The sequence below is a fragment of the Poecile atricapillus genome, chromosome 1 (genome assembly GCF_030490865.1).
Source record: "Poecile atricapillus isolate bPoeAtr1 chromosome 1, bPoeAtr1.hap1, whole genome shotgun sequence".
Taxonomy (NCBI): Eukaryota; Metazoa; Chordata; class Aves; order Passeriformes; family Paridae; genus Poecile; species Poecile atricapillus.
Genome location: NC_081249.1, coordinates 172108550 through 172129372, shown reverse-complemented (window position 1 = coordinate 172129372; position 20823 = coordinate 172108550). Strand labels below are relative to the sequence as shown.

The following is a 20823-nucleotide window of genomic DNA, read 5'->3' as shown; positions in this document are numbered from 1 at the left end:
AGATTTTTAATTAATACTGACAGAAGCTTTTGAGATAGTTCCACATGTAAGCAAAGAAAGAATACGTGTTTGAAACAAAAAGAAGGGAATTTCAGGATTAAGGATTGGGAGCAGGATGATGGCTCAGTGCCAACTCATTTGTCAGTTCCTCTCCTGAGATTTTATGCATTTTGTATTACTTCCACACGTCGGGAAATCCCATGTTTCCCTACTGAGAGGTTAGGAAAACTCATTTTCAAATGAATTCATTTCTGCTTGTTTGTGAACCAACCTTGGATTTCTTCTTCCTCATGCGGTGGATTCGCGATGCGAGCTGAACAGTGGTGAGAGTCTCTGCATAATTGGCTGGGGAGTCAGAAATGTGTGCAATCATAGTAGTCCTGCAGTTGATGTTCCCAAGTGATTCCCTCAACAACATTGTCAACTTGTTGTCCCTGTGCAGAAATTGAAAACACCAGGATTATTTAAAGAAACCACAAAATTTTTTGCAGAATTTTACACCACAAGCTGTACTTTCACTCTTGTGCATGCATAAGATAAGAAATATGCTCCTGTTATTGACCACACTTAAAATATGTCTAAATGTACACACACAAAGGTACCAATATTTTAATTTATCTGCCTATGTATTTACAGAATGGTAAGTCATTTTGTTGCTCAGCAAATTGAAAACCAGTTGACTGATAACTCGTTTTCTTAGGTTTAGGTCATACTACCCAAAAGAGCTCATGAGTGCTATATTTTCAGCTGAACAGACTTAGTACCTGGATAGTTACACTCTGTGAGCTCTATGCAAACACGTTTAACAGTAAGAAATACAAGAAGTCAACAGAAATGGTAGGAAGTCTCTAAACAAATACAACAATGTTAGATACCAGAAATACAAGTGTCACCCCAACTAATCTACTTTCCATTCTGTCACCTGTGGTCTGCTCTGCCATAGCAAAAGGGAAGCAGAACTTATCTCTGGATGCTTTCCTGCAAAGCCTCCACTGTGGACAGTAAAGCTGAGGAGACAAATGACATTTTGTACTCACTGGTCTCCAGGACATCTTTCCCCAAGGTTCCTTGGAATAGGAAGCTCCCTGCTTCCTACTGCCCCACCCCAAGCAGTTCCAACCTGAGGGAACTCCTGTCATCCCTGATCACCAAACCACAGTAGGTGACCAAGTTGAGGATCTGCCCTTCCCTATTTTAATCCATCCATCCTCTACTCCATACACAAAGCTAGCAAGTAGCCTGAGGAAAATATCTCTCTGGCTAATACAGAAAGAAAAAAACACCTGTTTGAGATTCATCACTAGATAAATATGTGAAATGACACCATTGATAATGCATTTTAACTTTGTGCTGTTGTTAAGACAAGCAGCAATTAAATTTAAGGACTGAAGGCCAACACACATAAACATTCACTTCTGCTAAAACTAATGTGCAACATGGTGGTCTTTTGGGTTTTTTTTTTAATTGAAAATATGTATTATCCAAAAAGACACAGAAATAACAATCTTTGATGACCATGCTTCATCAATACTCAATTATTTTCCAAAATTTCAGTACAACTTTTACATTTGCAAAAAGAAGAGAAAATTGTATGAAATTTGGGTTCAATTATTCACTTATTTCCAGCTGGCTGAGATTAGCCAAAAATTCCAAATCCAGGAAACAAAGGGGAGAGTGAAGAAAAGAAAACATCTTAGACATTTTCCCCTCACTGTTTTCAACAATCAAACCTTCCCCAACACTTCACCAAAATTCAGTATGTACCAATATACCATTTTTGGCCATCTAACTAAGAATTCCACATTACTCAAACATTTAAAAGCCTGTGTTTATGTTAATATGGACAAGTAGATGAACAGATATGTGTATCTGTAGGAGTGACCTTAAAACAAGACAGACACCCCTCTCTGACAGAATTTCCTTTAACTTCATATTAGGTAAACAGTAAATTGTTGATACAATCCATTTCTCAGGTAACACCAGCCACAAATTTAAGATAATGCAGACTAGACTTCACTTACTTATATGGCACATGCTTAGCACCATTAATTAAGGCCAAAATCACGTTGCCCAGGGCAGAGAGAGACAGACATAGAGAGCCTCCTCCATCTCGGCTCTTGCTCAGCACTTTTTCACAGCTCCCTAGATCAATGAGATGCAAACGACTGCGTCCTCCAGACACTAAAACAAAAAGGGGTGAAACAGTTGTACATCACGTTCTTGCATGGACTCAAGCCAAAACTGGTATTCAAAAGGCATTCAAATGAAAAGAATAATGAATACAGCATGGGATAATGACCAAATTAATATTTAATTGTAAGGAAACCAGATATTAGTCACAGCTACAAAAGTTAAAGGTGACTCAACTGGCTTGAGAGTTTTTTTCTTTTTTAAGTTAATTGTAAATTATTAGTAAAACTAATGCAACACCAACCACATCATTAAAAAATGAACAATATGGTAAGTTCATTCATACTTCCTCCTTTGCCACTCTTCTCCATGCGATACTGGTATATGTGAAGAGTAAAGAGCATGTGTGAATTCCTCCTATCTTCCTCCTCACATTCAGGCTTGCTGGTGCTTCTGGCAGCAATTGCAGCATCAAGGAAAAAGGCAGCTTTCTCTGCTGTTGGGGCCCTTAGCTCACTTTGGTTTTGAAGCTTGAATATAAACAAGAAAATGACTAATTAGCACAGGGGCATTTTTTTTATTATTTTTTGCTGAACATGCTAAATCTCCAGGGCACTAAGAGAAACAAATATGTACACCATGGGAGAAGGGCTTATAAATTAAAAGTAATAAATTTTTTTTACTGGCTTAAAAGTTGTCATATTTGTTGTCAGATAAAAGGAAATAAAAAGCAGAAGAAAGTCAGGCTCAGAAAAATCTATGTTGTGATATTCATTATACCTGGGTTCCACATATTGGATCTTCTCTCAGATAAACCCCAGGAGACTGGCCATCCTGAAGGCTGCCAGTGGCTACTTCAGCTAACAAATCCTTAAGGTTTTCATCTTTGCCACTGATCTCTACAGCAGATACTCTAATAGAGAAACGAGTTCCAGTTTTTTCTTTACGTTCATTGATCAATTTGAACAGCCAAGAAATTGCACAGGGGATGATACCAAGGCTTTGTGTGGAGTTATCTTTCCCAATCATGGTAAAAGATTTTCCTAGAATGAAAAGACAAACATAAACACAATTAACCTTTCTTGTACAAGGCAGTGTGTCTTCATATTGCTACCTGATATCACCACGGTACATTACATGTAATGCCATGTGCTGCACAGATAAGGGAAAGAAGAGATGAAAAAATTCAAAGTATGTAATTAATAATCCATTACTATTTATTCAATTAGGTTTGCAGGTTTTGTAAGCTGGACCCACAGCAAATTGATTGTTAAAAACATCTCTGATCTTTTGATTTTCATCACAATTCACCTACATAAACTTGTTTTTGAATAAGCTAATCTGATGCTACATTTTACCTTTTCAAATTAAAACTTACAATCACAGTGTAGAAATAAACCGTGATAAGTTTGCAAAGCTAATTAAAAAGAAATTCTAATCTATTCATATACTCCAGGTTTATTGTTCCAGGAGCTGACAGCATGTAATTACCAGACTGACATAGTAATTAACTGTAACGAATTTGGGAGCTCACCAAGCTTGACGTGACCAAAGCAAAATATGCAACCATCTGCACCATTCACAACAGACTGGATTACTTCTGCTACTGTTCCAGAGCATACCTCAGCCTGGAAGAAAAATTGGAGACAAATAAGTGAATGAGCATATACTGCTGTGGTTTTTACTACTCTTCTGTAATGAAATGAATGACTCAATATTTTTGAGGCACAATATTCTCCCCATTTTTATGGCATCAGTCCTATTCTTTTGGTAACTATGCTATCTTAAAAAAAAATAAAATATGCTACTACAGCCTAAAATAGTTTTCAATTCTATTAAACTTATTCTCTTGGAATATTGATTCTATGACTAATGTAGCAAACTGAATGCTATCCAACCAGGCTTCCTGCTGGTATAATAGCTTAGCCACGGCTATTCAGTAATAGTAGCAACTCCACTGAAATTAAGCTACTCAGGAGTGCTCACAGGAATTAAAAAGACATCCATACTGGAGAAAATGCATTAAGATCCATGAATAAGATTTCAGAGTATCACATTTTCCTCTTTCAGCAGAAACATCATCATCAATAAAGAGAACTTGCTAAAATACTTGATTGTGCTAAAACCAGTTTATCCATGTCAGAGAAGGTTTCAAATACATAATAAGATGATCTATTAAGTACAGCAACTGGGAACAGGGGAGGGGGCTGCTGTAAATATGTAACTAGAGTGAAATGATAAAGCTCTGTTTGCAGCTGCATGGCAGCGAGCTTGCCTCCAGCTATAATGCCTCCACAGAAGGGGCTGCAGTGGCCAACATCACCCAAACACATCACACCAGGCCTGCTACAAGGAACTGAAAAGCCATCCCAAAGCTGGGGTCAACAGCCTGAAGGACTGGTGCCAAAACCAGCAGACACACAGGCTGTGACCAGCCACCTTGCAGCAGGGCTGGCAGCACATGTAAGAAAACCTCACTGCCAGTTCTGGACTAATGTTGAGATTGCTGTTGCATACTTCTGCACAAAGACCCTACTTGAACTTATGAAGGGTCTAAAGACAGCTTTCGGAGAGGAATATTTGTGCGTTGGGAACTGAGGTGTGTGGGAAGTTATTCTCCATCCTTAGTGCTTGTCTAGAACTTAGACTCAATAAATATTTTCCTATATACAGTCTGGGACCCAAAAAATTAAACAAAACCCTAGGAGAAGATCTGAGGAGGGGATTATGAACTAGACACTGTCATATTTTACCAACATTAATAGACTATTTTCATCTTGGACTCTTTGCACTGTATTTTTCACATTATTTTTTTTCAGCAATTCATACTTGGTGTAGTTCTTCAAATGCTGTTGAATTAGTTCTTTTTAAAGCTGTTCTAGGGTTTTATTTTCTGAAGCAAAGATTTTTCACAGAAGGAATTATCAGATGTCCATGAGTGCAACCTCAATGGATATACTGCAGACCCCAATCCTCTCAAAGACCAGCTATCCTGTCCGTAGCAGATTTCAGGTCTTTGGTTACTACTGAATAAATGCTCCCTTTTGCTGGCCAAAAGGAAGACATGCACCACCATCAGCACAACCATAAACATAAAATAATCAGACAAAACCACAGTATAAACAAACTGGAAAAGGAGCAGATAATATAAAAGCACCCTGTTCCAGTATAACAATCCCAAGGGATTAGCTTTATCTTGCCTCCTAGTTTAACATTAAGCATATGTTTATTTCCCATTGAAAGCTGTGTGGAAAAACTTTATTTCAGTCCCATCAAATGGGTTAAAACCTAGCTGGATGGAAAACTGGATTTCAAGCTGGTGGTGTGCCTTTCGCTAACAAGGGAACGCATGAGAAGGTAATTTAGTCAGCAAATCTACCTCCCCAGCTATTATTCTTTGATTTTACAGAAGATACAAGAATTTACCAACTTGTCTATTAATTACCATGGTTTTTTTCCAGGCATTAAGGCAAGTCATTCAAATAAAATTCCCCAGAAACAGAAGGAACTCTTCAGGCAATCAAATGCAGTGGCCAAGAGAAGACTCAAGATGTTTATGTGACTCCAGTACCTGTGAAGCGTCCTGGGGGAAAACTGCATCAAAGGCAAACATCTTTGGGACAGCAACAACACCTCTTCTGTGACCTGCATTGGAAGGCCCCGTCGCTGCTGGATCATAAAACGTGATTTGCTTTTTTCGTGGGTCTACCTTTAGGAAGGACATGGATTCAGACGTTTCGTGTGCTCCCTGAGAGGAGCAAATCCTTACCATCACTTTCACCTGCAAGGATTCAGAAGAAAGCAACAACTTGAGTTCTCAGCTACTGATAATCACATGCAAAACATTCCTCCCAACTCACTCCCCTTCCCATGATGTGTTTGCTTGTAATGTTTAGGTGTGTCAGAACAACCGTGGGACAAAAACAAAGCCAGATTTTCCAGCCTGGGGTCTTCAATCAACTAATTAGGTTTCAAAGGTGCACGTTTTCTCTTTAGTTGACACTGTTCCAGTTTTACCAACTCAATTTATAAATGTCTGATCCACAAGTATGATCCACTGTAGGTGTAATATGATGCTGAAGAAAAGAAAATTCTAGTCTCCTTAGCTTCAAGTACCCAATGTGACTGAAAGGACACTCTGAAAACCAGTCAATAACACAGGGCTCAGACAGCTACTGCATTTGAAGTAAGTCTAGAAACTTTCAATTTCTCATTCATATCATTCTAATAAAAAGGTATTTCTCTTACAACTGTCCCAGGCAGCTGCCTTTATGCTGTCATTGCTAAGCTCTTCAGCAGTTAGTTGCAGATTTAATGGGGAAAAAAAGGGAAAAAAACCCAAACCACAAGCCACTAAAAGATCAAAAAGCTTGAAAAGAAATCTCTCACAAGGTTCTGTTTCTATTGCAGCACTACAAATTATGGTATCCTACACACAGGTTTTTAAGACAGTATCTTTAGAAAGCTCCGACATGCTAGCTGTGATTTCCAAAGCACTTTATGGGAGCCAAGTGACTGGGTCTCAGGAAAATTCAGCAACAGCTGCACACCTGCTTCTTTTAAGCTTCCTGGAAATCATACTCTTACTTTAAAAACCTGTGAAATACTGCCTCACACCCACTTACAACCATTTATCCTTATGAAATGCTCCCATGTCAGAACCAGCATGTTTTATACACCTTGCACTGAAGTAAATTACTATTACAGGTGCAACTTCAACTCTGAACTGCACCGCAGATCAGACTTCAGAGAAAAGCAATGTTCAGTGAGAATTACTTTTTCCACAGCGTATGAAATGTTTCAGTAACAAGCTGAACAACAATATAATCTCTTTTTTCAACTACCAGACAACTCTCTCAGCACCAGAGTTAAGCAGGTGGTTGAAGAGCCTCAGTGGTTGTGATATACCACAGTGATATTCCACAGTGTACAGCTGGAACAATTTCCATATGCACCCATCAGCAACTTCATCTTCTGCAACACAGCTACTGAGCCACGAAACACCCACTCCTGTTAAAGGACATGGTTTAGTGGTGGGCTTGGCAGTGCTGGTTTAACAGCTAGACTTGATCTTGAAGATCCTTTCCAACCTAGACAATTCTATGGTTCTATGAGTCAGGCTCACTTTTAGCCCCGAGCTGGATATTGCATGTAGAAGCTGGGTTCAAAAGCACTTGTCTCTGATAAAGAATGATTCTGTGTTTCAGTAAGCTCTTTGCTAAAATGCATCAGGACAATTTGACTGCTACTTCCTTTCAAGAACATTATGTCATTAAAATGGTGTGCACTTATTCCATGAACACATTCTTCGTGTCTTTACCAAAAAACTGGACTTTTTAGTCAGCACTTCCCCGTCACTTCCACAGAGATACTGGCAAAGGAAGAACCAAAGCTGAAAACCTATTTCAGCAAAGCACAGCATGTGAAATGCAGGCAACAAGCAGAGAGCAGAGCAGGCTGAGCCACCCTCAGGGACTGGCCCTCATAGCAGACAAGATGAAAATGTGACAGCAGACACATCTGCACCCAGGGTGTGCAGTGAAATGCAGTGGCCAAGCCTGGATGATCCACAGCAGATGTGGGAGCAGCAGGAAGCACCATGCTGAACTGTCCCTGCCTCTACCAGCTGGGGAGGGCAGGTAATCCCAACATTTAAGTTCTCAACTGTCCCATTCTTCCATCTCCTTCTCTCTGTGGGGGCTAAGCTGTACACGGGCATCCTTATAAAATTCCTCAAGCACTCTCAAAGGAAATATTTTCCACAAAGCCGCTCTAAAAAGCTTTCTCCTAACATTTCTTCCAAAGAGGTTAAGAAACAACCAGTCCTTCCCACAAACACTGCAGAAGGCTCCACCAAACATAGCAGGAAATTCTTCCACCTCTTGACTCAAGCTGTCCCCAATCCAAACTTTATTTTCTTTTGCCTTTCACTGTAACATAAATATGAAAATACAGTTCCAGAAAACAAGCAAACCTTAAAATAAATGAAACAGCTGCCTCAAAAGCAAAGTGCATCAGAGGTGACACACTCAAGGCTGTTTCCCCATAAAAGCTTTCTCAAGCTGCATGAAGCAGCTTTGTGTATTAGCCTGCTAGCTCAACCTTGACATGCTACCAAGGTGCTCATAAAAAATAACTTCCCTCAGGGCAAAAAAAAACCAAAACAAAACAAATAGCAAAAAAAACCAAACAAAAACAAACAAACAAAAAAATACCCACCAAAAAAAACCCAACAACAAAAAAACCAAACAAAAAAAGCCACCTAAATATATAAATATATGTAAGTATAAATGCCCACTTCAGGGTCACTTGATTAAAATGAATTTTAAAATATATGCTGTTTTCAAAGCACTTATCTAAACAGTCCTTTCTGTTCTCTCTTCCATCTATTATTAGATTATAGGAGCCAGAGCTTGGATAAGAGGAAAATTGGTTTGCTCCTGACCTAAACAGCAAGTTACCTCCATCAGAGCATTGCTCCCCCTAAACATAATGATGGCTTCACCCACAGAAAATCCTTGTGTGACAAATTAGCTTTTTAAGACCACCTCTCTGAATCAGAAAGATACTAAAATAGCTTCCCATAATGGATCAGATCCCAAATTTAACAGGTCTCAAGGGTCATCCTCATTTTCACAATGGAAGTGAGCTTTCAAGACAAATGTGAGAGGGGAGAGAAAAGCAGCTTCAGGGATTTCCTCTTTTAGTGTTTTGTGTAAAAAAGCTGATTTGCAGAGTAGAAAAACACTGATTTCACATTTAGTTTTCCTGCCCACTACATATATCTGCAAGTGATATCTATCAGTAATTGTAGAGTTATAATGTGCCACACTCATTCATGATGCTGAGCCAGACTGATTTCACTCTGGAAAAAAGCAGGAATGCTCATGGAAGTACCATCAAGCACAAAGATTACTCAAACACATCCCTTCACAGGAGCAGAAACTAAGAGCAGGCAGATCCCGGGTGCATGCACATGCTTCTGTGTGTAAAAAGGAAAGGTTTGATGTAATACTGTTTATTCTTCTCACACTTCCTGCATGCCTGTGGCTGAGGACCAATCTTAAGTGACAGGTTTCTATTCTCAGCTCCGAAGTTCATCCCAGTATTCTTCTGGAGTTAATACTGCAGGAAAACAGTGTAGTGTGAGTACTATAGAGCCAGCATGGCTCTTGCCTTAAGGATCAATTTAACTGCAGCTTCTCCTGGGTCTCTTTGTCTAGTTCTCATACAAAAGGCATGCTCACCTGTAGAGACAATATGAGATGCAGGAAATCATCCAGAAACAAGGGCTTGCAGGGAAGGGAGGATTCAGAATAAAACAGAGCCTGTAAATTTGAAAGTAACTTTGGCCCATAACTAGGGAGCAAATCAGCAATGACTGAACCTTTTATTTGCTTATGAAAATGAGTTATTAGAATTAAGTGCAATTAGTTTCAGGCCCATTTAAGATCACACCTTTTGTGGGAAATTATTTGACAGTATGCCCAGGTTTCTGGGACTCCAACTGCAGTGGTACCAGCTGCTGCTAACATTTGTACAAAGCAAGGAAACAACAAGAAAAGGAATTTAGAGGAGAATTAATAAAGAAATGGAAGAGTAAGACAGGTCTAAAGGAAAAAGAACAGGTCAGGGGGGTGGGAACAGAAGAGAGCTAAAAGGACTGGGGGCAGGGGGAGAGAGACAGAGAGAGAAGACAAAAAAGGAAACACAATACAAATTTGGTGATTTCAAAGAAGTCATCTCAGGCTCAGGGAGCCTCACAACTTTTATATTCCTTAAGGAGAGCTCTCACAGAGACCCATTCTGTGATCAGAATTACCCTTTTTGCTAAAAGTGGGTATTATTACTTTTTCCCCCCTTTTGTTTTTTCTTCAATGCAGAGAATGACACAAGGTAAAAATAATTACAAGTGGAAGTTTATAATTATGAAGGATATAAGACTTTGTACATAGACATTCATGCAGACATTGAATACTGGATAGAGGCTCTATTTTAAAAAAATAGAAAATCCTGTCCACGCCTGAATTTGCAGAGAAAAGAGCCACTGGTCAACAGAGAGAACGACACAATCCTACATAACTCTAGATAGAAACAGCCAGGAGATTGACAATCAGATTCTCATACATTATTACCCCATAAGCAAGAGAGATGGAAAGGCTTTAAACTCTGAGACCAGAGAAAGGGTAAGAACCATGTCACACTTAAAAAACCAGATGATTTAAATTCTGTTCCTAAGACTATTATGGACCTCTACTAAATGTTTTAGACAACAAATACAAAAAATATTATGTATATATATATATATGTATGTATGTATGTGTTTATTAGAAAGTTGGTCATTCATCTTTCAGTGGAGGGTGCCAAACACTCAACACAGTTTAATTAGGGACAGATATGTAGACAGAGAAGACTCTACTAATTCACTAGGTAATGACTAGACTCCATGGCACTTTGAATGTTGAGGAAATTAGGATCCTGACCCAGCCAAGTATGTTAGCACAGGCATAACTGTAACATATGGTACCTCCTTGGAAATCAATGGATGTGCAGTGTTTATGTTTTTGTAGTGACGCTTTGTTAGCATCTGATGCTTATATAGTTGTCAAGTTTCATACTAGACATAATGAGAAGGAAAAAAATAAAAGTAATGGATCAAAAAGCATTTAAAAATTTAAAATACATGTGCTCAAGCCTTTCTTACTAAAATAAACTCTGACTTTGTCTGTCTGTATTCTGGGAAGGTGCTGGCACCGTACTGGAATCCATTCTAAAAATGCTGGTCATATTCTGCATTACAGCAGTATCATAATCCCTAAATGAACAAGCAATTTGGTCTTTAGCAATAAATGTCATTATAACAAATTTGAATGGACACTAAATATTCCCTAGAAACACGCATCCTTGACAGGCATCGTGCAGCCAGGAAGTTAATTTTGTCCAATGTTCACAAAATGGCGTATAACAGCAGGTTAATTAAATAACTATGTTTAGACACCCACCATTCTGAATTAAGATTTCTCACCAAGAAATGACAAAGAATTCACATTCCATTGAATAAAGACCATTTTCCAATAAAGTCACTTATTTTTCAACTACAGTGTAAATCAAATTACAAAAGTCCTAGTTCAGAGCCAATATTTTTCATGGATTTAATTGTAACTGACAGATATATAACCCTTGCTAAATTGGTTTACTGTGGGTGGTTCTTACAAGCCTTTCATATACTGCCACTACCAATGGATGGCAAATTTATATGCAAAATCACCACGCTAGCATAGACCATCTAGCTCCCATGAGAGAACCTAAAAGAAAAAGAAAAAAAAAATCACTTCTATATTCTACTCTGCTAAAAAAGAATTGATTCTGTACTCCCAGGAAACATGAAGGAAAAACACTTCATTTTTTTAAGGTGAAAAAATGTTGTAATAGCAAAAAAAGAAGTACAAGAACTTCTGTATTTTTATCTCACTTTTCCACATTTTTGTTTAAGCAATTCAAGGTGTTTTGGCAGGAATGCAAGTACCTTGGATGATACAGTGGTACCTACATCAACAGGCAAGAACTTCCTGTGATACATGACTTATATCAAAAATAACGCTTCAGTCGTTAGGGAACGAGGAGCAGTAAAGATGACAAAATTAAGTACCTATTTGTTATCCATCATCAGAACCAGTGAATGGGGGACACAACACACTTAAGACAACCCTGCATGATCAGTAAATCATATTATCAGTACCTTAGATATGGCTTAGTAAAGCATAAATGGAAGTAAATGTCTTAAACTCATAAATGGAGAGCAGTATGCATATACCTGTCCAAGAAACATGTCTGACAATTCAGGTTCTCTTTAAATGCTCCACTTCAATTGCCTCACATAGGAGCATTCTGTCATTCTAACATTAAAGAAATTGACAGAATCCTTGGAAGAGACAAGCACTTAAAGTTGCTGTTGTAAGTGATGCAGTATTATAAAGAATGAGCTGAATAGCACCCCAGAAAATAACATTTTGCATGAAAAAAGCTTTCCACTATGCTAAAGAAAAATAGCACATTAGAATGCTATATAGTAACCACTGTAAAAAGGATGTCTTTCTTAATACCACAATATGATAAATTATCTTAAGTAGCACATTAATGTCAGAAATTGAGCATAATCTAACTTCTTTCCAGTGACAATATTAAATGGCTTTCAGACGTCTTTCCTACTATTCTGACATTAAATTTAATAACACCCAGAGAGACCACAAAAATGATTCAGTTACAAGAATCATAGTGCACTGGATCATTGCCTTTTAAGTAGGATTCAACTAAATGGTTTGGACTCTGATGCTTTTGGCACATTCAAGAGAAAGCTATGAATTTTGCAACGTAACATTTATCAGTAGTGTGCAAAATTCCTTTCAGTATCCAGTTTGAATTGATAGTGGGATCTTCCTTTGTGCATGAGTTTTATTACTGTTGATTATATGAAACACAGGTCCCAGGCAGACCTACTGTTCTAAACTGTCCTTTTTTTTCAACTTTTCCCTGCTTGGTATTCCTGCATGTTGACAACGCCAGCAAGCACCTGTGAGAGTGTGTAACATTTTGCAGTCTTACTAAAGAAAATTAAGCAAAAGGCTTAATTAAAGATTTGTATCACAGGACAAGTCCACACACTGCTGCTGAAATTATTAGAAGCAGAAAAAATTGGTATTTCTGAAATGTAAAGAAATTAATAAGACATTTATTTTCCACCTTCCAGAAGAATACTTGAAACAGTGAGAAATTATAAATACAAATTGCAGAAGATATGTAAGGGCTCTCCACTGCAGCAAGTCTCTAATAACAAATGTATTCAACCATAAAAGCTGTATTGTAATTTCATCACAGAAGAAATGGATGATATGCATGGAGATGATGTGAAATTAAGAATAAATTTAAATCTTGGACTCAAATAATCAATAACTGAGTGCAAGTGCAAGAATTGGCCATCATGACCTCTCCACATTCTTGCCTTGCCCAACAGTGCTCACAATGCACACTAACTGCATTTGCTGCAGCCATGCAGCTTATGAAAAGCAAGAACTCAAGCCTCTTCCATTCCCCAAATGTCTGTTGTGCTCAGATGTTCAAGACAAGGTCCCACAACCAGTGGCAGGACCTGTTCAGTTCTTGACACCATAGAGGAACACAAGATAGTCCAGATGCTACTTTCAATCAGTTCCTTAGATTCAACTGGCCCATCACTCAGTTCAGAATAACTCTAGTTTCCCTGCTGGCCCCAAAAGTTATATCACATTTTCCAAATTGTTTCTGTGTCTCTTACAATATATTGAGCCAACCTTGAGTATCAGTGGATGGAATAAATGTCAAGAATTACCACTGCAGAGACAATAAAGAAAGTCAGTCATGTTTGCCATTGAAAATGCTTCAACGTGTACTTTACTCTAAGCTTCCAGTGGATTTACGAGAGAAATGGGACTGCACAGATTGTGTCAGTACAAACAGTAATTAGTCACTGTAGTATTCAGGCACTACTCACAGAGAATAAATAGCATTTTGGCATAGTTGGCATATCATTCATCTCTTCATTTTTTCATAATGGGAGGCACATTCCTCTCATTGAAGCATCCTGGACACTGCATGGGTTTCCAGTTTGTTACTTCTATTTTTCATTCTCACACAACTTCTCAGAGGAGAGGGAGGAAAAGGCTGCCTCACCAGCTGCTTAACCCACTGTAACCACACAGTAATAGTGAGGGACACTGCTGACATGGGAATGATCACCCAAACCACACAGAGTACCAACCATAGCCACAGATGCTGTGGTAGGAAAAAGTGACTCCAGAATTCATCAGAGATTCTGTTCCATATGTGTATCTTATACTCATTATTGGACAGGCTGCAAGAAAAAGCTGAGGGAAATGATAACCAGGAGGAGTGTGAAGTAAAAAGCTGTTAGAAGAGAGACTGATGTTAACAGAGGACCACAGCACAACTGCCAGTGTTTACTGACTGCTCTCTCCATTGCTGTGATACTTAAAGCAGTGAGGAAGAAATGTAATTATTTTATTCCTGTCACCCTCATCATGAGACACCAGCTGAGTAAATCTTGATCAGCAGAAGCTGATGAGTAGGAAATAATGGAGAATGCTAATGCATAGTGAGCTAAACGCTACCAAAGGCTGTTTGGCATTGATCAGAAAAGGTGAAACTATGAATTTTTAGTATTAAAGAACACCTACAGAGGAGTACAGAGGTAGTGAGGAGTGACACTTCTCCTTGGATCACAAGTTCTAAGAATTCAGACATGACATTTCATTTGTGCTCATAATTTTTTGAAAAAGCTGTATTCTTGGAGGCATTTTTTTAAGGCAAACCCTGATATTCATAAAGTTGCAAAAGTGGAATGGGTTTAGACACATTTAGTAGGTACTGCATATCTTACACTGTTTTCCAGAGATGACTACTTTGGATTGTGAGGAGCATTAAAACTGCTAACTAGCCTACCCCATCATCATCTGGATGCTCTAAATCTTAACTCAAGAACTAAAGGGCTGATTCAATTAGCAGAGAGCTGTTATCTTCTCCAGCAAAGCATAGGATTCTTCCAATTTGTGGTCAAAAAGTATTTGGTGAGAAGGACACAGCTGGAACCCTCACAGATTCACAGAACATGCTGAGTTGGAATTGAGTCCATCTCCTGGCCCTGCAGAGGACCATCCCCAAGAATCACACAAACAGAATCTTCAATACTCTGTGATCCTCGTAGGTTCCTTCCAGCTCGGGGTATTCTGTGATTCTATGTTTTTAATGTTTCAGCTGACAGCTGAATAACAGGCATTTTGAGGGTCAACAGACAGCCATCCTGTGCTGGAGGAAGAGCTCCCGCAGCTGAGCCGATCAGGGTCCTGCCATATCCTTGGAATTCTTGTGAAGCTTTTCCTTGCAAAGTTCCCCACTCTACTCACTAATGAAAACAGTAGGTAGAGCTCATGACCCAAGGCATATTACCTCCTGCCCTCTGGAATCATGCACTTGATCACAGACTTTGTTAATCTGTTTGAAGACACCAGATAAACCAGGGTTTGCCATGAGGTACGAGTCATGCTGGGAAGTTCCTCCAGCCACCCTCAAGCACAGGAAAAAGGCTGAAGTCTCTTGGCTACACATGGCTGCAGGCACACGAGTGCACAGACAGTTTTATTGAGCTGTAGGCACAAGGATACACAATCATACTCTAAAGGTCTTTCTTTTCTAAGGCAAGTGTCTCAGAAATACCATGCTCCCTGTTATTCCTGGTGCCATGGCCAAGCACAAAGTCTCACAGAAAAAAAAACAGGCACAACAAATGGGTTTTGTTTAAACTCACACATAGAAAGGACATTCCTTAGCAAACCCTCTTCCACCAGGGAATGTCTAAATTACTGTGCCAGGTTTACTGTATTCCATCATTACATCCTCTTTTTTAAGACAGTGGAAAAGCAGGAGAAAAAAAACAATCCATTTTCCTCTGTGACTTTCCACCTGCTTAAAATAGCTCAAATTACTCTTTTATTTTCCATTAAGCACAAACCCAGTTAGGAAATACAGAGTATTCTCAGTGAGCAAGTGTCAGCTCCAGGTGTTTAGGCTGACAAACTCTTTATGTTAATGCTGATTTGTATAGTTACTCTAGGTGCATATTTTAGCTCTCCTGTGCACATTACATACTTCAATTCTATCTTCAAACACTAATCTCTTGTAGGCTATATAAATAAGTATTCAGACTCTGTTGTGTGGGTGATTAAACAGTTATAAATATGAATAAAGCTCTAAGTAATTGGGTTGTATTTTAATTAATTTTAGATAAACTTTGCATGAATTCTTCAATTTCAAAGGTGCTGCATTTTCTAAGTTGGCAAGACTGCTACTCCATTTCCATACCCTTACAATGACATGTGAAGCATATGGAAACAAAGCCTCCTCAGCATATCTTCCTAACCTCAGCAGAGAGACAGCACCAATGCCTGAGTCCTGCCAGCAACACAGACACTGCTTCTTCCACAGCTGAAGCCTGTATGGGCATTGGGTTTGGACCAGTGCACTTGGATATCAAAGGAAATTTTGTCTCTTACTCATTGCAAAGTCCACAGGAGGCAACAGCACTCAGGCACATTCAAATGGATGTGGCTCTCTCTCTATCCCAAGACCCTTTTCTTGAGTCTATCCAGCTCTGTTCTAGGCCACAAGTTTCCAGCCCAGTTAAAATTTGTCTAGAAAAATATTTTAAAATATTGAAATCCACAGTTACCTTTCCAATGCCAGGGTTGTCCTTGATTTTGGACACAGCTCTCAGAAGGCATGGTGGTGCTGGGGGAGGACAGAGCTGCAGGATGCCACTAAAGTTAGTAGCATAAATAGAGAAGTCATGTGTGTGTGGCAGGGGTGGATGGTATTTCTTTCTCTTCGAAGACAGGTTAAGCTTCTGTGCTGCTCTGTATAAAAGTAAGAGCAAGAAAGGACAATGTTACTTAGGTGTTAACAGAAATCTGAACCAGACAAACAGATGCTCATTGTCTGGTTAACAAATCAGGTCATTGCTTTCTAATCTGATTTCATAAGGACAAGCCATCAGGACACTAATAAAGGAAATATGGGTAGAAAAATTACTGGCAAAATATTCGGTTTATTTCTCCACCAACAGAATTTCAATTATAATCTAACTTGCCCTTCTTTCCCCCAACAGCCTGACATCTGAATCTTAAAAAACTAACATCTCACTGACGTAATAAAAAGCAGAAATAATCCCCTTGTCACTGGCAGAACCAGATGGACTTTGCTGGTGATAACATTATGAAAGTGGTTCTTTGTACTCTACAAGTTACTCAAGGCAGAGGATTGCACTCCAAGTCAGCTGAGCTCAAGATCCTCTCCTGTTGGCTGCACAGAAAATCCTTAGATAACAGAAAATTTCCTTCAAGACAGATTGGTTTTTCCTCCCCAATTCCTTTCTTTCACATAAAAATGGAAAGCTATTTAAAAGACACGCTTTAATGTGCTGAATGATAATGATCCTGTTTTTTAAATGTAGAATTTCAGAACATAAAAGATGAAGGAGGAAAAATTAGAACATACAATTAAAATTGTAACATTCTTCCTTCTGAATAAAAATAGGAACATAATCTGTTTTTTCTGCTATTCCCCATCAGCAGCACCAAACAATATAGCAAGAAACCAAAACAAAAACTCTTCCCTACATCAAAACCCACGTGTGAAAAAAATTCACCCTGTAGAGTGATTATTTTAAGCAGAACAAAATATGTATGCTAGCAAGCACATGCTGGGCAACTGGGCATGGCAATGAGGGTGAAATCTGAGTTCTCTCAAAGTCAACAAGAGCTTTAACACCTGAAAAAGACACGTGTGAGCTGACTCTAAGACTCTCAGTAGTCCATCCACAGATAAGTATCATAAAAGCATCCAAATTGTTACCTTTTAGCATTGCTTTGAATGCCTGTTAGGGCAGCAAAAGCACAAGGTGTCCCACTGCCTGTCTGTGCCCAGACCACACTACTGATGCCAGCAGGTCTTTTGGGGACACACCACTCCTCTGGTCCATGCTTGTAATATAAGGGCTTGTCACTTCATACAAATTAGTATCTTTACACAATGACTACTTTATACTTTCATCATGTCTTTTAGCCCAAGATCCCCAAGTACTTTTCAGTGAGATCAAACTGGCACTAGCATCTGTGAAGTTTTATAAGCAACAGACTATGGAGGAACCAAGGCAGTGTTTTGCTGTCAGAATGAATTAAGGGTAAATCTAGAACCCCAGCCTTGCTACGGATCTTGTCATCATTGGCAGGCAGCCTCGGGCTTAGTAATCTGATCAGAGAGGGAAACTGTTCCTTTGCTTGTATTTATTGCAGGTTAGGAATAAAAATTAACACCAAGAGCAGAAGGGCTGCACAGTTTCTTCCAGCTGCACTATTGGCTTCAAATGAGCAGCAGTAAAAAGTATTGTCTGTGTCTGATTGTCAAAACTGGACACTTGAGCCAAAATTGGACAGCTAGTTAGTACAACAGCAGGACTCTCAACACTCCAAAACTCCCAGTCCTTTTCTCTATATTCCAAAACCTGTGTGTTAAACTCCTGAACCTTTTTACTTCAACTTCTAGAGATGCAGGCCTCCTACACGCTTCCTTCTCCCTCTATAAACACTACACTATTTAGAAAAAGACAAAGATGCGTGTGATGAAAAAACGAGGCTCTAGTTCCAAACTCAGAGGGAGCCCAAAGCCACTGTCCTTTGAGGAACAAGTTGGACTTTTGCCTCTGAGGAAAGAAGCAGCTTTTGACTCCTACTGCATCCTGAAACCAGCAGGAATTGCATCCCACAGCGAAGCAAAACACCACAAGCATGGGTTTATACAGAACCTCAAGGGTTTGGTGGCAATGAGAATGGGTTTAACTGCCTGAATCTCAAACCCCCTTGCTAATACTTCATTCAGTATGAAAACATACACTGAAATAGGACACTGGGAACACAGTTGCACAACTTCACTGTGGTTGCAGCTGCACATTAAAACTGTAATGCCTCCTAAATTATATGCAGCTTTACTGTGCAGAAAAGAGCCTCTACCTGTTGGTACTGTCATTGTGGAACTCAAGACAGTCATTAGCACCTATCTCCAAGTACCAATTAACAATCCTGCTTATTATTTAATCGTCTTGTTGATTAATATGAAAGATAATGTTTATTTTCTTGTTTACATGCTATGATCCCTTGTTGAAATTATAAAAACTCCTCAAGAGAATGTCTTCAAAGTGCAATCAAGATATACATTAAATCCTGATGAAATAATTACTCCTGCAACAGATCCGGCTGAAGGGGCTCCTCTGGGAAACATACATGAAAGAGAATGAGATACAAAGGACAAATTTACTCAGGAATTGTGTGTTCAAGCAGCTAACTAAGCACTAACACTCAATGAGTAACTGCACCCAAAAAGGCCAAGCTAAGCAAAGCATAGAAACAATGAACAGGAAATGCTACACTTCTAAAAAGTGGCATTAATAAAAATACCTCAGTAGCACATTTTTGGGACATTTTGATAAGCAGATCCAAGATTCTCAATCTGTTACTAACTGCCTTAACTTCTGCACCAAGACAGAACTGCTTTCAAACTGGTTCACTTTGACAGAGTGTGTGACCTTCCTGCACCTCCACTGTTCAAAGGACAGTGGCATACGCTACCTAAAGCAATTAACTGCTGTAGTGCTGATAAATCCTCTTCCTGTGAGTCTGAAGGGCGATGACTTTACTAAGAAATTTGGCAAAGGGACTGTTGATGTCCATGTGAGATAACAGGAAACTGAAAGCAGAGGAACTGGAGTAGCTGTTGTAGAAAATAATCAGTGCTTTGATGGGCAACCGGCCAACTGCACTAATAATGATGTGTGTGGTTCACACTTAAAAAGCATCTCTTGTCAGGTAACAGTACACAAAGCTTAATTACAACCTCTCTGTGTTTGAATGTAAGAATGGATTTGTCTGACATTAAAACAAGGTTATTTCTGGAGCTGAAACACCACAACTTGCAAAAGCAGTATCAAACAGCTAACGTGGTTTGATTTTGTTTGTTGTTTTGGGCTTTTTTTCCTAAAAGGGAAAGGTTAAGGATCTAATTGAAAGCATAGGGCAATTAAGCCAAAACAAAACATCACTATCAAACTGTAGACTCTGAATATGAATTCAAGTAATTGTCATCCTCAGCTCCTATAAAAAGCACAGTCAGTTCTTCTAACAAAAATCCAGTTGGGCAGCCCCTTTCACATGCTTTGCTTGAGTTCCTGGACAGGTCCAGGCAAAGAGCACAACAGAAACACTCATCAATCCCTATGTGCTTCTTGCAGAACAAGCAATACACTTGGTGGCATCCCAGCCACCTACTCATTAGGCCAAAATATAGGCCAAGCTGGTCTGGACATGGGCCCAAATAAACCAAACAAAATCAAACTTCAAAAACCTCTTTACTTCAGTAAAATTCACGAGAGGATGCATTTACATGGAGCCAGTCCTGGGACGCCCCAGAGTGTCAGACTTTCTGCACTCCTTAGCCAACAACACATTTCTGAATTTACACTTAAGTTTTTGGTTAAGCTTTCAGCTTTTTCTTTTCTCCAGAATTCCTTTTCTCAGGGAACTTGTTCCATGGAGACAGGGTTGGAAAAGCTCTCCTAAACTGGGCCCTTTTCACCCAGCACCAGGAAGACAGCACTCAAGCTCATGCCAGATCACTTTCTGCAGTGAGCCTAATTTGGTGCCATGTCCATTGCCTGACCTGCCTATTTTTCTCAAATTTAATCTTGCACAGGAGGCCCTCACACACACCTTCAGCACCACAATGGGCTGTCTGACCTTGTTCAATATCAACTTCTGTTTCCTCACAGGGAAAATTATGACCTTTAGGGAATTCTACACAAAATTTAAGCATTACAGTCAATTGTTTCTCCAGGCACGTGCCAAATATTTTTCATTGCTCTGACAGAGCATTACACTTTCCATCTACTCTTTCCCCATTCAGCCCTTCACAACCACTCTTCTACAAAACACTCTTACAAGGGAAACTAGGCCCCACACTCTTACACTTCTCTTCCAATTAAAGCATGAGAGACATCCATGTATATTGTTTTTACCTCCAGCTGTGAGATCTACTGTC

The 20823-nt window shown here is 39.2% G+C and overlaps 1 protein-coding gene across 1 annotated transcript in view; it reads right to left on the bottom strand.

Moving 5' to 3' along the window:
- Nucleotides 1-20823, bottom strand: part of KIF26A (kinesin family member 26A) — a 92669-nt gene that overhangs the window by 10299 nt on the left and 61547 nt on the right. Inside the window, exons 5-11 of the mRNA XM_058845243.1 lie at nucleotides 16409-16592; nucleotides 5702-5911; nucleotides 3665-3758; nucleotides 2911-3173; nucleotides 2477-2660; nucleotides 2022-2181; nucleotides 272-434 (exon numbers count right to left, since the gene is read on the bottom strand). Of these exons, the coding sequence (XP_058701226.1) occupies nucleotides 272-434; nucleotides 2022-2181; nucleotides 2477-2660; nucleotides 2911-3173; nucleotides 3665-3758; nucleotides 5702-5911; nucleotides 16409-16592 (1258 nt within the window). The remainder of the gene's footprint in view (nucleotides 1-271; nucleotides 435-2021; nucleotides 2182-2476; nucleotides 2661-2910; nucleotides 3174-3664; nucleotides 3759-5701; nucleotides 5912-16408; nucleotides 16593-20823) is intronic.